The sequence below is a fragment of the Salvelinus sp. IW2-2015 genome, linkage group LG6.1, assembly GCF_002910315.2.
Source record: "Salvelinus sp. IW2-2015 linkage group LG6.1, ASM291031v2, whole genome shotgun sequence".
Taxonomy (NCBI): Eukaryota; Metazoa; Chordata; class Actinopteri; order Salmoniformes; family Salmonidae; genus Salvelinus; species Salvelinus sp. IW2-2015.
Window position 1 is genome coordinate 7,429,697 of NC_036845.1, and position 17,710 is coordinate 7,447,406.

Genomic DNA, 17,710 nt, shown 5'->3' on the forward strand with positions numbered 1-17,710 from the left:
GCCATATACCACAACCCCCCCGAGGTTCCTTTTTGCTATTATAAACTGGTTACTAATGTAATACCCGTGGTATACAGTCTGGAACCACCCAGTTTATAAATTAGTTAGTGCTGACAGTAACAAAAACAMTCATCTGATAATAAGGAATTCCCCTAGACCACACCCACAAATTGGAAAATAACCTACTTTTWAAAATTTTCTACAGAAATAACAAAAAGCTGCTGTGTTGTTCAATGTACATGTAGCCAGGTCAAAAATCACGGCCGACTGTTCGCAATGCTCCCAYCGTAGGGAAATAGCCTGAAGCCACAAGGCTCTATTTGGAGTGGGGACGCAGAATCTAAYTAGGCTGTGCGTGTGGAAAGCATTGTTCTTGACAAGCTTGATGTTCCGGTCGGTCGGCCGCTAGCATTGTCATAAGGGGCATGAGGCAAAATTACGTTTTTCTAAGTAGTAATCTTTAGACATCTACTTTTCTTAAATATAGTTTTGTAATTGATTAAAACAAGTAGACAAAATGCCAAGTTTTTGCTGTGAGCCAATGGGGTAACCACAGGTTGTTTTCCCCACAGGTGTGCAGGGTCGCAACGTTCTAAAACCGTCTGGGTGTAGCTGCCTTGAACACCTCCCATAGATTCAATCCATGCTCTGTATACCTCTTCTGATTGGTTGGTCTCGCCTGCATCTTTGCTTCTCGTTTCTATCCATCCATCAACACTCTTACAGTCCCCAAGGGGCAGCGAATTCCGAGTAGGGGAGAGGAGTGCAGTGAGTTGAGTCGAAGTTCCGCATGTACTTCCGTGCCTGAGAAGAGGGAGGGAACAAGTGATGAGGGGAACATTCCCAATAAATGGAAATCTGTAGATTTAGTTTTGTCTTATGTCAACGAAAGCTCACTCACCACCATTTCCATATAAAGGGAACCAGATGTACTTAACAGGCATTAGCCCGCTGTAGCAGTAATTGATTACGCTTCTATCATGCTGTAGTAAATTACTTCAATAACCACAGAGCCAATAGAAATACATTACACCAGTCACAAGGAGAGCACAGGTGACCTAGTTACTATGGAAACCACAAGTGTTCTTCAGCATGGTAATTACCCTTAACTACAATTAGGGAAAGAGGGAGGACAGGTAAGTAAAGGATGGGGTGAAGGAGACAAGAAAGGCACTGATGGAGGGGGGTAGAACGCAAGTCATGTTGTAGAGAGGGGGAACAATGGAAGATGAAAGAAGTTGTTTCTCACCAGGAAGAGAGCCAGCTGCCGTCTCCCCTCCAGTGTCATGTCCTCACCTGACAAAACAAACAGGAAAGGCTTAAAACCACACGTGTGTGTTTATATAGGTTGTTTTAGATCTCTTTATGCAGTGTTGTCTCGTCTGTGTTCTAATCTCAGCCCCCGTCCCCACAGGAGGCCTTTTGGTAGGCTGTCGTAAATAAGAATTTGTTCTTAACTGACTTGCGTAGTTAAAAAAWATATATGGATACACAATCTGAGAGCAGTGGTGTAAAGTACTACTTAAGTAGTTTTTTGGAGTCTCTGTACTTCACTACATTCCTAAAGAAAATTATGTACTTTTTACTCCATACATTTTCCCGGAGACCCAAAAGTACTAGTTACAATTTGAATGCTTAGCAGTACAGGAAAAAGGTCCAATTCACACACTTATCAAGAGAACGTCCCTGGTCATCCCTACTGCCTCTGATCTGGCGGACTCACTAAATGTAAATGATGTCTGAGTGTTGGAGCTGCCCCTGGCTGTCAAAAAAAGTAAATTGTGCCGTCTGGTTCAATGAATATAAGGAATTTGATGTATAGCATTTACTTTGTACTTTTAATCAAGTATGACAATTTAGTACTATTTAAAATCCGATACTTTTACTGGGTCATTTTATATTAAGGTATCTTTATTTTTACTCAAGTATGAGTACTTTTTCCAACTCTGGCAGAAGGGAGTGTAAGGGGCCGGGCCGTAAACAAACCCTTTTGACAAAAGGACGAAGACCAAAATAAATTCCATCATCAGGTAGTTCATCTAGGGAGATTCTAATCTAAGTCAAACAGCTGTAATGGTGTTGTCATTTGAGGAGCAGTCTTACCAACGCTCCAGGGGAAGAAAACGTCTCTCTCTGTCTTATACGACTGCAGTACAGACACACACCAGTCATCATCCACCTCATAGCTACTGTACACCGCTGCCTCTTCTACGTGGTTGGAGGCTGCCAGCCATGCTCTGATGGCCCTGACTCCATCGTCTGTCATCACCTTGGGGTACCTGAAGATATGACATCAGAAAGGGTTTAAACAGAAACACAGCGCACTCTGTTCCTAGTGTATGTATGTATATATGGTACAAAGCAACACCTTAGATGTCTGTGAGGTTGTGGATAATCAGGTCTGTAGTGTACAATGTGTACGTAGACAGACAGCCTATGTGAGGTCTTGGAGACAGAGAACCGACCTGAACTGCAGAAGTTTGAGCAGGAGGTTGTTGCCTCTGTTGGACATGATGTCTTCTGGACCCCTGAAACAAGAACCAGTCACTATAGCTATGCACTGGTAAATCGAGGTAATCTGAACGGGCCCTTTTCGTTATTCATGCCTTCATAGTGACTCACATGGTGGTAATGATCTCATCTTTGGTTCTTCTGATCAGAAGCACTGGTCCCTGGTACCTAAGGAAGAACTCATGAGTGTTAGGGTCACAAAATACACAAAACCTCCCATAGGGTAAACAGCACCCCTTTTGACCTCCCATACATATTTGCCCATTGTAAAAGTGCTCAGAAAGTGTCCTTTTGGACCTGAAACCCCAAACATTCAGGAGAATAAAGGTGCTCAAATTTGACCTATTTTGCATATCCCACCATACTAATGACACATCCTTGTCTTCATCACTGGAAAAGATAGTTGTAATTGATATTTAAAAGCTTAAAAAATAAATAAAAACTATTTTATACTTGGAAAACTCTTTTGTTCTTCATATTTGTATACGTTGTAGCTTATACCCTACATCTGATGTTTTTGTGTTGTGCCCGCCCTCGGTTGAGACAACATGGTCTTGAATACAGTAGGTCACGATACCAGAATTGACTTCAATACAAATACCGTTACTTTTCTCAACACCAAAAAATGAATATTAGCCAGTCACAGAATGGCACAAACTCAGCTACTGACTGCTCTGTTCAATCGTTGAGCATCTTTTAAATTCAATATCATTAGATTTGAAAGTTTTTACGGTAACATTTTTCAGAGACGGCTATGTATGGATGAATTAATCAATTATAGAATACATTTTACTAATCTATTCACATAACGGTAATTTGAATGATTGATGCACCGGGTAAATCAAGTTGTAGCCTAGGTCTATACACAGTGTACAAAACATTGAGAACACCTTCCTAATATTGAGTCCCCCCCCCCCCTCAGAACAGCCTCAATTCGTCAGGGCATGGACTCTAAGGTGTCAAAATCGTTCCACAGGGATGTGGCCCGTCTTGATTCAAGTTGGCTGGATGTCCTTTGGGTGGTGGACCCTTCTTGAAACACACGGGAAACTGTTGAGCGTGGAAAAGGCAGTATAATCTTTTGTCTTTCCTATCCACCCTCTGAATGGCACACATACACACTCAATGTCTCAATTGTCTCAAGGCTTAAAAATCCTTCTTTAACCTGTCTCCTCCCCTTCATCTACACCAGTGGTTCCCAAACCCCTTCGAACATTCAACCTCCAGCTGCATACCCCCTCTAGCACCAGGGTCAGCGCACTCAAAATGTTGTTTTTTGCCATCATTGTAAGCCTGCCCCACACACACTATACAATACATTTACTAAACATAAGAATGAGTGTCGTCACTTCCCACGAGCCGGGTTGTGACAAAGAGCTCTTAAAGGACCAGGGCACAAATAATCAATAATTTTGCTCTTTATTTAGACATCTTACATATAAAACCTATAAATATAAAAATGTGTTCGTGAATAACTCACCACAGGTTAATGAGAAGGGTGTGCTTGGAAGGATGCACATAACTCTGCAATGTTTGGTTGTATTGGAGAGAGTCTCAGTCTTAAATAATTTCCCACACACAGTCTGTGCCTGTATTTCGTTTTCACGCTAGTGAGGGCCGAGAAACCACTCTCACAGAGGTACGGGGTTGCAAAGGGCATCAGTGTCTTAATAGCGAGATTTATCAAGGCAAGATACTCTGAGCACAGCCCTATCCAGAAATCTGGCAGTGACTTCTGATAAAATCTTCACAGAACCGCTTGTTGCAATTTTGATGGGCTCTCTTGTTCAGATATCGATAAGTGGACTAGAGGCAGAGCATGAAAGGGATAACGAATCCAGTTGTTTGTGTCGTCCGTTTTGGGAAAGTACCTGCATAATTGCGCACCCAGCTCGCTCAGGTGCTTCGCTATATCACATTTGACATTGTCCGTAAGCTTGAATTCATTTGCAAAACAAAAAAATCATACAATGATGGAAAGACCTGTGTGTTGTCCTTGTTAATGCAGACAGAGAAGAGCTCCAACTTCTTAATCATAGCCCCAATTTTGTRCCGCACGTTAGTTGTATGAGAGTCCCTGTAATCCTAGATTCAGATCATTCAGGCGAGAAAAAACATCACCCAGATAGGCCAGTCGTGTGAGAAACTCGTCATCATGCAAGCGGTCAAACAAMGGAAAATGGTCAGTAAAGAAAACTTTAAGCTCATCTCTCAATTTAAAAAAACATGTAAATTCTTTGCCCCTTGATAACCAGCATATGTTGCAAAATCGTTACATGGTCGCTGCCCATATCATTGCATAATGCAGAAAACACGAGAGTTCAGGGGCCTTGCTTTAACAAACGTAACCATTTTCACTGTAGTGTCCAAAACGTCTTTCAAGCTGTCAGGCATTCCCTTTTCGGATGCTGSGGTGTACCCAAGTGGTGTCGTGAGCAACTGCTTGCACACCTATGTCTCCCGGTTATGGCTTTTGCGCCATCAGTACAGATACCAACATGAGCAGCAGCTACGTTTGGTTACATACGGACCGTTAGTGGAATTCCCGCGAGAGAGTAACAGGTAATGTGATTGGATGTTAATTATTTGACTAGGCTACCTGTATTTGACATTGTGTTGTTATTTCGCTGAACACCAGATGGTTTAATTTGATTTTTGGCAGTGAAACGAGGCTACTCAGGCGAGAAAAGAAAAAAAAAACTCYCCCAAATGTATATAGCCCTGTTGGAAAATATAAATGGACTGTTTGAAAATCTGAAGGAAAAGAAAAATGTAACAAATATTTTTTTTAAAATGCGAATCACATTTTAATTTGMTTTACCCCCGACGGCATTGCGCATACCCCAGTTTGGGAACCACTGATCTACACTGATTGAAGTGGATTTAACAAGTAACATCAATAAGGGATCATAGCTTTCACCTGGATTCACCTGGTCAGTCTGTCATGGAAAGTATATGTGTTCCTAATGTTTTGTACACAATACAGGTGTATGCATATTCAATAGGAGTGTGTGCATTCATTGAGTTGAGCTTGTTTTGGCTGATTTCATGGGGCTACAGATGACACAGAAGTAGCTTATTTGATATAACTGCACGCTGTGTCTTTAACCAGTAATGATGTCATTCACGAGGCAGGGGGAGGGGGGYGCGGACCGTTGGAGCCCTATTAGCACACCATTCAGTTCGCTGAGGCAATAGATCATCTTTGGGAGAGACGTGCCTCGACATGGGCTGCGCTGAGACAGACTTGATCTGTGAGTCAGATTTGACTGAAGTACTGAAAGTAACAAATTCTAGTACCAAACTGTTTTTCAAGTTCTATAAATGAAAAAGTACCGAAATTGCATTATAGAACTGGGTGGTTTGAGCCCTAAATGCTGATTGGCATTTATGGCATATCAGACCGGATATGACAAAACATTTATTTTTACTGCTCTAATTACATTGATAACCAGTTTATAATAGCAATAAGGCACCTCGGGGGGTTTGTGACAAATGGTCAATATACCACGGCTAAGGGCTGTGTCCAGGCACTCCGCGATGCGTTGTGCCTAAGAACAGCCCTTAGCCGTGGTATATTGGCATATACTACACCCCCTCGTGCCTTATTGCTTAAGTATACCATGCAACACTAGAATACAGGGTTGGTGTCATGTTTTGGCTGATAAATGCACTAAAATGGGAATACAAATGGAAATGTCAACTTTCAAATGGTACCACAAAAATGGTTGGAGGTCCATARAGAACGTTGATTTGAATGGGAATATCTGTTTTAAATTATACTGTKAATCCTCCATAGAACACCTATTGAAATCATAGAAATATAGATAATAGAATAGGTATGACCATTTAAGTTAACATTCAACGGTGGGTGGACCGGGGGCCATCTGTGGTAGTAATTTAGAAGTTAAAATGTGATTGGTGTACCAGCTAAATTGCAGTGGTCTGAAGGGATAGGTCCATTCTATGAATTATATTCCTATGATTAAATGATAAATTATATGTATTGCGATTCGATAGTGTGATTTTATTGCAAACATATTCCTCACCATATGTCTGCTGCAGAGGAACAYGAGAGCCATAAGAAAACGAGATTTGATCAATCATGGAAATAAAGTGCTGAGAAGTAATTGTCTCCCTGTTGAAAAATAAATGTGGAAAACAAGCGATGAAGGAAAAATACTGGAGTTTTTGTGCATGGTACAGCCAACTAGCAGAAAAAAAAATATTGCGACATTCTCCAAACAATACATTGTAAATAAACTATCGACCCCCCCATTACTCTTAGCCCTACTAGCCTGCTAACGTTAGCCCTATCTGCCTGCTAACATTGTTAGCACTGAGTAAACCAGTTGCTACCAACATTTTGGAACTACATAACACCATCAAACCAGTTATAAAAGAACGTTATCTATATTCAGTTATGTTAGCCGGCAAGCTAGCCAGACAGCTAACGTTAGCTATTTAGCCAACTAGCTATTAGCCTAGCCAACCACCACGGTTATGGTCGGCAAGCTAGAGCCCAACTACTGGAGACCAGCTAGAGCAAAACTAAAACAATCACATATTAAAATCAGAGACTTACAGATTGATGATTGAGGCCCATCCGAAGGTAAAAGAGTGCAGGCTGAGTTAACTACAAAAGCTAGGGGGAGGCGGGCGCTTCACCAGGGCGAAACCCAAAATAGATAGATGCCATGTCAGTCAGCTAGTGCGCTAGCACTAAGCCAAGGTGGAAAAAGTTACAAAACGCCTGTAGCCTACTTCACATAACATGCTGAAAAGTTTAAATAAAAAGTATAACAGACAAGATACTACACAATTAGAGGAAGCAGGTATGATTTTCTTTTGTTTTTAGCCCACGGCAAGAAAGCACCAGAGCCAGCCGTGGTAACGGTTCACAATGTCTGAATAGCATGAGGTGTGGCTAACGTTAGCCAGCTTGAGATAGCTACCGAACTAGAATATGAACTCCGTAGCAGAGTAGATCCTCCATATGACGTTGAGAAATAGTGCATTGTGGGTAGTTTAGAAGTTATCCGGAAATAAGTTAATAAACATAATACCCCCAAAACATAACTATACGTTTGTACTTATAGGTAACCAGATCATTACTACAACTAAGCTACTAAGTCTGACCACACTTGTTATATTAGTGAGTTAAAATTCATCCTTCCTACCCTTTAAAAAAGGTTGAAAAAAAATGTAACATCTAGAATTCATACAATAGTTTGACAACCCTGTTTTTAAGCTTTTCATTTATATCAAACTCAAATGTTTATATTTTCCAGTGATGAAGACATGGATATCTGATGGGTGGGATATGCAAAATAGGTCAACTTTGAGCACTTTCATTCTCCTGAATGTTTTGGCATTCAGGTCCAAAAAGTCACTTTCTGACCACTTCTTCCATGGGTAAACATAAAAGGAACGTTTTGTTCAAATCAAATGGGATGCGGTCAAAAAGTGATTAAATTCAAATAAATGTACCCAATATTTTCCATGTATGATATGTTCGTGTCAGTCACACACACACACACACGTGTAAAGTGTTTGTTTGAGTGAAGAGTGTTGCACTTACTTGCAGAGCTGTTCTGCGCTGTTGAGGTTCATGTACTGCCTGACTGTGTGTGTCACCAGAGGCCCTGAAACACACCATTTTCATTGTCAGATCCTGAACCAAACACAGCCCTTACAAATACACACACCTCAGGCCTTTAGGAGATGCTCTCATCCAGAGTGACTGTATTCACTTCTTAATATATATTCTTATAGAATATATCTCATAATAGGAAAAGTGTTATCCAAAGACATAATACATTTCTGCTTATATGACATCACTGGTCTTTTCCACGCCTTGACCTATGACCCCTGCGAGAGACTCACTCCAGCTGTCGGGCATGACCTTGAGGGCCAGCGGCAGCAGGTCATCAAAGGAGGCGTCCAATACCAGCGCTTGGATCTCTGGATAGGACATCACAGCCCAACTGGCTGAGAGACAGAGAGAAATATATAGACAGAGAAAAGGAAGTATGAGAGGGGAGAGAGAAGGAAGTATGAGAGGGGAGAGAGAAGGGAGGAGTGCGGAGAGGGGGTGAGTGAGAAGAGTGAGATGGAGAGAAAATGAAGAGAAGGGGGGAGAAATAAAGAAGTGGTGCTTGCAATATGTTGGTGAAATTGGTCAACTCATTCCCACAACAGACTTGAACCAGACACAAACTGCATATACCAGTTTGGTCCCTACCTGTGAATCCCCCTATGGACCAGGCATACACCACTATGTCACTGAGCTGGAAGCCCAGCTTGTGCACTGCAAACTGGATCACTACATCCATGGCATTGGCCTCGTTCTGGGGGAACGGTACGCCCTGAGAGAGAGAGAAATAAAGGAGTGGATAGGGGAATTAAATAGTTATTGTTTTTACATTTACTTTCATGTCAATGCACATTTTGAGACAGAAACAAATCTGCTGCTAACACAGACATTTAATATTTTATTAATTTAGCGGACGCTCTTATCCAGAGTGAGTTGATACATTTTCATACTTTTACTTYCTGGTCCCCTGTGGGAATTGAACCCAGAACCCTGTGTGTCTTCCAACCTTCTCTATGAATGACAGGTGTAGACAAACCATACTTTCCACACAAGACAAACTTGCCTAATAATGCCGTTGAAACATGCTGGTAAGTTCACACAAAAGCGTGATGGGGAAGAGCGAGGGACACTAAGACTTACCGTGCTTCCTGCAAAGCCAGGGTGGTTCCAGCCAAGCACGGAGTATCCACCTGCAACACAGACAGAAACAGTTTTATACTGCTCTAGTTTAAATTTAACAGGTTATGGAATATGTTAACAACCATGTATGAACAGTGATCTTTACAACGAAGGAAGGAAGGATGGTAAGTAGGATGGAAGGAAGTAGGAAAGAAGTATTTGATGTGCAAGTGTCAGACAGAGGTTCCTTACCTTCCAATGGAGTGTTCATACAGCCCACCTCATAGAAGCCTGCGTTCCCCTCACAGCAGATCACCTACAACAYGACATACAGAAAACACTATAGACCACAGGGAACAATGGGTAATGTAGTTCTGATGGTTCATAGAGCCTACTGTAGTCCAGTTCCTTAGAGGAATCATGGGTAATGTAGTTCAGATGGTTCATAGAGCCTAGTGCAGGTCCTTACCAGAGTCTGTCCGTGTAGTCCTTCTTCTCTCCTGCGGTCCACAAACATGGTATCAATCTCATTCCCATCACACGCCACCAGTTTGTTCCTCTGGCCCTCACACTGCACACAGAAGAGGGAGGGAGGTACAGAAACTTCAAGTTACGCAGTTCTATAAGCTAAAGGTTGCGTACAGTGCATTCGGAAAGTATTCAGACCCATTGACTATTTCCACATTTTGTTACGTTACAGCCTTATTCTAAAGTTGATTAAATTGTTTTTTCCCCCTCTCCATCTACACATAATACCCCATAACGACAAAGCAAAAACAGGTTTTTAGAAATGTATGCAAATGTATAAAAAGTTATCAAACTGAAATATCACATTTACATAAGTATTCAGACTCTTTACTCAGTACTTTGTTGTAGCACCTTTGGCAGCAATTACAGCCTTGAGTCTTCTTGGGTATGACACTACAAGCTTGGCACACCTGTATTTGGAGAGTTTCTCCCATTCTTCCCTGCAGATCCTCTCAAGCTCTATCAGGTTGGATGGGGAGCGGTGCTGCATCTGTCTCTTATACACATCTAGATGTGTATAAGAGACAGGCAGATCCTCTCAAGCTCTATCAGGTTGGATGGGGAGCGGTGCTGCACAGCTATTTTCAGGTCTCTCCAGAGATGTTCGATCAGGTTCAAGTCCGGGCTCTGGCTGGGCCACTCAAGGACATTCAGAGACTTCCCGAAGCCACTCCTGCGTTGTCTTGGCTGTGTGCTTAAGGTCGTTGTCCTGTTGGAAGGTGAACCATCATCCCAGTCTGAGGTCCTGAGTGCTCTGGGGCAGGTTTTCATCAAGGATCTCTCTGTACTTTTCTCCTTTCATCTTTCCCTCGATCCTGATTAGTCTCCCAGTCCCTGCCACTGAAAAGCATCCCCACAGCATGATAATGCCACCACCATGCTTCACCGTTGGGATGGTACCAGGTCTCCTCCAGACATGACGCTTGGCATTCAGACCAAAGAGTTCAATCTTGTTTCTCATGGTCTGAGTCCTTTAGGTGACTTTTGGCAAACTCCAAGTGGGCTGTCATGTGCCTTTTACTGAGGAGTGGCTTCCGTCTGGCCACTCTACCACAAATGCCTGATTGGTGGAGTGCTGCATAGATTGTTGTCCTTCTGGWAGGTTCTCCCATCTCCACAAAGGAACTCTGGAGCCCTGTCAGTGACCATTGGGTTCTTGGTCACCTCCCTGACCAAGGGCCTTCTCCTGGGTTTCTAAACTTCTTCCATTTAAGAACGATAGAGGCCAGTGTGTTCTTGAGAACCTTCAATGCTGCAGAAATGTTTTCGTACCCTTTCCCAGATCTGTGCCGACACAATCCTGTCTCGGAGCTCTACGGACAATTCCTTCGATCTCATTGCTTGGTTTTTGCTCTGACATGCACTGTCAACTGTGGGACCTTATATAGCCTTTCCAAATCATGTTCAATTAATTTAATTTACCACAGATGGACTCCAATCAAGTTGTAGAAACATCAAGGATGATCAATGGAAACAGGATGCACCTGAGCTCAATTTCGAGTCTCATAGCAAAGGGTCTGAATACTTATGTAAATAAGCTATTTCTAAAAACCTGTTTTCGCTTTGTCATTATGGGGTATTGTGTGTAGATTGATGAGGAAAAACGTATTTAATAAGGCTGGAACATAACAAAATGMGGAAAAAGTCAGGGGGTCTGAATACTTTCTGAATGCACTGTATATGAATACATGTTTAACTATTGTAAATTAATGTAACTTGAACCTACTGTGGTGTGTGTGTGTGTGAGATGACTCACCTCTTCTATAAGTCTAGCCTGGCCCTGTTGTAGCATGGGTCTCATAGCTCTTTGCAGTAGGTATACAGATCCAGGGTACAGAATCCTCCTCCCAAATGAGTGGGCAATCAGAAAACTAGAGAGGGAGAAAGAGGGAGGGGAGAGAAAAGGTAGCATCAGTGGGCTAGCAGGCAGTAATGTAATATCAATCAAATATACCAAGCCTGCCTGCTGTAAGTGTGACGCAGATAGAAACGGACAGAAACAGTATTGGGTTACATTATGACCTGTGTAGTACGATATCTGATTATGTTGCACGGTAGTGTGGTATATTGTAGTCTATTGAGTGTTTATACCTGCCGATGTGGTGTGGTAGAACATAGTGCATTTAGTTTAGTACCTGACGATGTGGTAGAATATAATGTATTTACACTGAACAAAAATATAAACGTGACATGTAAAATATAAAASGCAACATGTAAGGTGTTGGTCCCATGTTTCATGAGCTGAAATAAAAGATCCCAGAAATGTCCACACTCACAAAAAGCTTATATCTCTCTAATTTTGTGCACAAATTTGTTTACATCCCTGTTCGTGAGCATTTCTCCTTTGCCAAGATAATCCATCCACCTAACAGGTATGGCATATCAAGAAGCTGATTAAACAGCATGATCATTACACAGGTGCACCTTTAGCTGGGGACAATAAAAAGGACACAACACAATGCCACAGATGTCAAGTTGAGGGAACGTGCAATTGGCATGCCGACTACAGGGACTTCCACCAGAGTGGTTGCCAGAGAATGTTAATTTATTTACCAAAAGCCACCACAAACATTGTTTGAGAGAATTTGTCAGTACGTCCAACCGGCCTCACAACCACAGACCATGTGTACGGCGTTGTGTGGGTAAGCGTGGGTAAGTGGGTAAGCTGATGTCAACAGAGTGCCCCATGGTGTTGCTGGGTTTCCCAAAATCTGTCTTCGGGACCCAAAGGGGTGCACGTTTTGGTTTTTGCCTTAGCACTACACAGCTGATTCAAATAATCATCAAGCTTTGATTATTTGAATCASCTGTGTAGTGTTAGAAAAAAAWYAAYAWAAAAAACATGCACCCATTGGGGTCACGAGGACCGAGTTTGGGAAACYCTGGGTTATGGTATGSCCAGGCATAAGATAAGGCCCATTATCGTGCCATTCATCCACCGCTATCACCTCATGTTTCAGCATGATAATGCACGGCCTCATGCTGCAAGGATCTGTACACAATTCCTGGAAGCTGAAAATGTCCCAGTTCTTTCATGGCCCGCATACTCACCAGACATCTCACCCATTGAGCATGTTTGGGATGCTCTGGATCGACGCGTACAACTGTTCCCACTAATATAAAGCAACTTCGCACAGCCATTGAAGAGGAGCGGGACAACATCCCAGAGACCACAATCAACAGCCTGATCAACTCCATGTGAATGAGACATGTCGCTCTGCATGAGGCAAATGGTTGCCATACCAAAAACTAACTGGTTTTCTGATACACACCCCTATTTTTGTATTTAAAAAAAAGTTACGACCAACAGATGCATATCTGTATTCCCAGTCATGTGAAATCGATAAGGCCTAATGAATTTTTTTWAATTGACTGATTTCCTAACATAAATTAACTCAGTAAAATCTTTGAAATCGTTGAATATTGCATTTATATTTTTGTTCAGTGTAGTTTAGTTTAGTACCTGACGATGTGGCACGGTAGAGTACAGTGTGTTGTGGGTTTTGTAGTCTGTTTATACCTGACAAAGTGGCATGGCAGACAGGGGTCGACATTCACACTTGACCGGGACACGTAAAAAAATAAAATAATTAAAATTGGCGAACAAGAAGAACATAGATTTAAGTTCTCCGAATGGACAAATAAAATAAATCACAATATAAATTAGGGTAGTCCATTCAGAACTGGATCTGTGTCCTCCAGATGTAGCATTACACACTGTTCTCCCAATCTATGCAGAGCGCATCGGCGTAGAATTATTGAAAGCCTGTATTGACAAGCACGAGTTGTCTTTCAAATTAGGTAGTCGAGAGATGCGTTTGAGATCAAAGTGAGCCGCATGTGCACATTTGTTGATATTCATTGCTTGTTAGTGAGTCATTTGCCCACTTATAGCTTATTTTTGGTCAGCAATGTAAATCCTGGAAAAGTCATGGAGTGTGCGTCACCTGTGTGTGCCAGCGGGTCGTTGCCAGAGGAGAGACTTGCGCAGCAGGTAAAATAATGATATACAACAGACTAACTAGATAGCCAATTCAAAACAGTGTAGTTTGGCTAGTTATCTGGTTAACTACTTAGCATGTATTAATGTCATTGTCATGTCCGATGTCCTAAAATAACTTTCCACTGGCACTTGTGTATAACCGCAAATGGGAGACAGTTGATGAAACCAAATGCGGCATACTCACGTTGTAAAACAGTCTCAAGCCCTCAAAATTAGCTAGGATTCTCATCTATTCAATTCTGGCCATGTAATTCTGACAAAGTTACAAATATATATTCTTAGAATAGCCCAATTGACAAGTAACAATGTTGTCAAGATCTTCCCTGAACATTTTAACCTTACAAATAGATAAAACATCTTAGTTAGCTACCTCACCAACCTTAGCCATTTGATCCCTGGTTCATTTAATGAGGGAATCATTGTATAAAGACTGGACAAACCATCCTCCAGGAGAGCTACTGGMTGTGCAGGCTTCCYCTCCAGCCCTGCTCAAAAAATAATCAGCTSCTCAACAGGACCTTGATAAGCTGACTGGTGRATTTGTGCAGGGTTGGATCCAAAGCCTGCACACCAGGTAGCTCTCCAGATGGAGGGTTGACGGACCAKATGTGTTTTAAACAGTAGTCTATCAGTGCAGTTTTTTACTTTGRGGGGGGTTAAGTGTCTTGCTCAAGGCCACAATGGCAGAAGATAATGTATAGTAATGAAGMATATTTTACATCATACAACAATTTTCAGTCACCTTTTTGGCCCATGGTGTTACATACTTGTCACCCCCCCACCCCTTCCCTCCAAAAAGTTCTCACACAAGTTAAACATTTTAATAKATAACCCTGTCCTACTTGTCCAAAGGACAAGTGGCTAAAAATGGTAATGTCAAGCCRTGGTAGAGTACAGTGTATTGTGGATATTGTAGTCTGTCTATACCTGACGATGTGGCATGGTAGAGTGCGTAAAGAGTTGAGCACGCTGTCTGCTGRCCCTCTCAGTTTGGGCTCTGGCTTCAGTAGAGACACTCCTGCCTTGGACAGCAGCTTCCTGCCACACAGGATGTTAGAAGGGATATTTAACAAATCAAGTTATATAGTGAAAATAGAGCCTTACGCTCAAATCATAACCCAGACACAGTCCTCCTGTTAACATTTACTGTATCACCTGGTGTATTTCATACAAAAAAAAACGACAATCACAGTGTAAAAATTAACACGTGTAAAAGGTTCACATCAGTACGCAAATTACACACACAACTCACGGATTGCTAACTTCTTCCCAGCTGAAGTCTGCCGGCCAGTGAGAGAAGTCAAAATCATAGCAGGCCAGCCTTTTCTACAGAKAGTACATTCAAAATTAGTGCTCAGAAAGAATAGCTGTGGCTTGTTTCTTGAATTCAAGATTGACAACCACTAGCAAAACYGGCCTGAGAATAATATCAAATGACATAWAGGGTACTGGTTAGACATAACACACCATATGAGGAGTAAGYTGTCATTTGAGACGCAGCCCAACTATTGACAAGCTGTTGCCATAGCAGTGTTACCTTGTTGCTAGGCGTGTGGTTCTTCCTGGTTTCCTCCAGAATGGAGATGAACTGTTGATACTCAGAGTTCCTCCACCGTCCCCAACCTGAGAGGGAGGTAAAGGGAGAGAAGCAGCGAGTGCCAGAGAGTCTCAGGGGTGTACTTAGTGTACCTGATAGACCCACACCTTGTGAGGGAGTCAGTGTGTGAAATCGTAACCCCCACAGGAATGCAATCGTAGTTACCTGTAGCCTAGTCACACACAATCCAATGTCTGTTTAGTAGATGAAGAACACCAGACACTACATTCTCTACAATTAGGTTTGAGATGCTATAATATTTTATTGGGGTGGGTGGGGGAGCATTGAACACAGAGGATTTCTCAAACCAGACCAATCCAGGAAGAGCAATACAAGTTCAGTAAAAAGAGTGGTAAAGTTCTCACCTCTCAGACAGGCGACTCCCAGCAGACAAACCATTACWGTTCCCACATACTGACTGACTGGGACCAGCTTACTGCTGCAGATGTACCCTGAAACACACAGCAACGGTTAGGGCTACGAACACTACACAAACKATTAGGCTAGTAATAGCCATTTGCTTCCTCTTTCTTGCACTAAAGCATGCACACATGTCCTACGTCAAACTATAACACCACTAGCCAGTACCAATACTTACCTACTACACTACAGCTGGGAGGTATTAATAGTTAAACCCAATAAGAGCATCACTGCATGAGTCATTTTTTTTACCTTTCATATCACATGAACGAACACACACACATTACCTTTTCTGTAAAGGTAGCAGAGGAGGAGAGGGGAGCTGTAGTATGACAGAGACCACAAAGCTGACGCCTGGAGGGAGAACACACAAGAGAACAGTTACATCTCAACACAAAGTATGAYAATYTATAGACTARCTGTAMAGCTATGCAAGTGTGCTACTTGTCTTTACCTGTGGCTTCAATTTATGGAAAAACAAAGCTCGTGTATTACAGTGCAGGCCACTGCATGTAATAGTAAAATAGAGTTTGTTCTCTAGCTAATCAAAACAGATTAATGATCAARAATTAGATACGTGTGGTAACRTGCTAGTTATATACTGACCCATCCGAGGATGCTGTCAGTGTGTTTCTCCAGGCTCTTGGGTTGATAKGTCCATCCATGGGGCTGTAAGAGAAGGGGAAGTAGTTAGCTAATAGCTAGTTGCTAAATGAGTGGTGACTAGCCAAGCCAGCTAACTGGATAACTGCAATGATTACCTGCCTAACTAMTACAGCTAACGTTAGCTACCTAGCATAGCTAACAGCGGCTTAGGTTACGTGCTTGCTAGCATAATCACCTGCAACAACGCAAAGATAGCCATTATACTTGATTCTCCTTGGAATCTAGCTTAACATTCCCAAATGTGTTAACTATGCCTAATTTTTCACATCGTCACCCCTGTCAGTGATGGACAGCAGTTTCAATAACACGTACTGACACGTCCTGGCCGGAGCGAGAGCTAGTYCTAGCGTCGAACAAAGTTACATTCCTAGCTCTTCCTGGTCGGTCAAAAGCACGGTATCTGCCGTGAGCCTACCCTCCTGCCTGCTCTTCCTTCGGGTCGGGACTCCTCCTGTGAACGGTGCACTCTCTGGAGATGAGGCCCCAAAAAGCAGCGAAACCACATCCAGCCGGCCATTCTTCCTCCGGTAGCCGACACAGGACGTAAATTCCAAACATACAAAGTCCAAGCGTTTTCTTCTTTGGTATAATAGCCTTCGCAACCATTATATGTGCATTCCGCCACCTACTGTACAGGTGGATAATAAATATCCATTAAGGGAAATAATGCGGGGTACAAATAAATCCATACAAACGTTCAAAAACACATTTTGAATTAAACTAAATCAGCCTGCTTTTCTGTTCTAATCAGTTACGTACACAGGCTCAGAAAGATCCTGTGAGGGTGGCATATTTTCTGGCGAGAGTAGTCCTTGCAGGGCTTCTGCCATGAAGTCTTCTCAGCTGTACAGATCTAATGATTTCCAGCTTCTTGGACACTTGTGCAGTACAATTAATAATGTGGCTATAAATGCTACACAATCCACCTTCTTCACAGTAAGTGTATCCAGATCACTTTGATGTTTAACATTTGCGGTGCATCCACCGCCATATCTTCTTCAGAACTGTGGGCTGTTGCCCCTTCAACTCTCTTCACCGCCTCCATATAAGATATTTGCTGTACAGCACTGATCCTTGACACCTCAACATTTTTCACCCTAACAGGGCACTTTGGGAATTCGTAAATATGACCTCCACCACAGTTGCAACATTTTACATTCACAGACCCTTCTATAGCATATTCCTTCCGTCTGCAAACACTTGACACGTGGCCAAACTACAACTTTCTAAATGTCTTGCATTGCATCGGGTTTTGCACGAACGCTCTTAT

General features: G+C 42.3%; 1 protein-coding gene across 1 annotated transcript; it reads right to left on the bottom strand.

The window, feature by feature from the left end:
- Positions 1–249: 249 nt before the first annotated feature.
- LOC111964964 (phosphatidylserine lipase ABHD16A) lies at positions 250–17,019 on the bottom strand. The gene is made up of 19 exons (XM_023988863.2): positions 16,856–17,019; positions 16,381–16,443; positions 16,062–16,128; positions 15,720–15,806; positions 15,295–15,380; positions 15,010–15,083; positions 14,685–14,795; positions 11,511–11,625; positions 9,696–9,797; positions 9,479–9,542; positions 9,248–9,297; positions 8,756–8,879; positions 8,398–8,502; positions 8,093–8,156; positions 2,623–2,679; positions 2,466–2,528; positions 2,104–2,279; positions 1,250–1,296; positions 250–804 (listed from the first exon to the last, which is right to left on the bottom strand). The coding sequence occupies exons 1-19, from the start codon at positions 16,955–16,957 to the stop codon at positions 721–723; spliced, it is 1,641 nt and encodes a 546-aa protein (XP_023844631.1). The 5' UTR covers positions 16,958–17,019; the 3' UTR covers positions 250–720.
- Between the last annotated feature and the right edge of the window lie 691 nt (positions 17,020–17,710).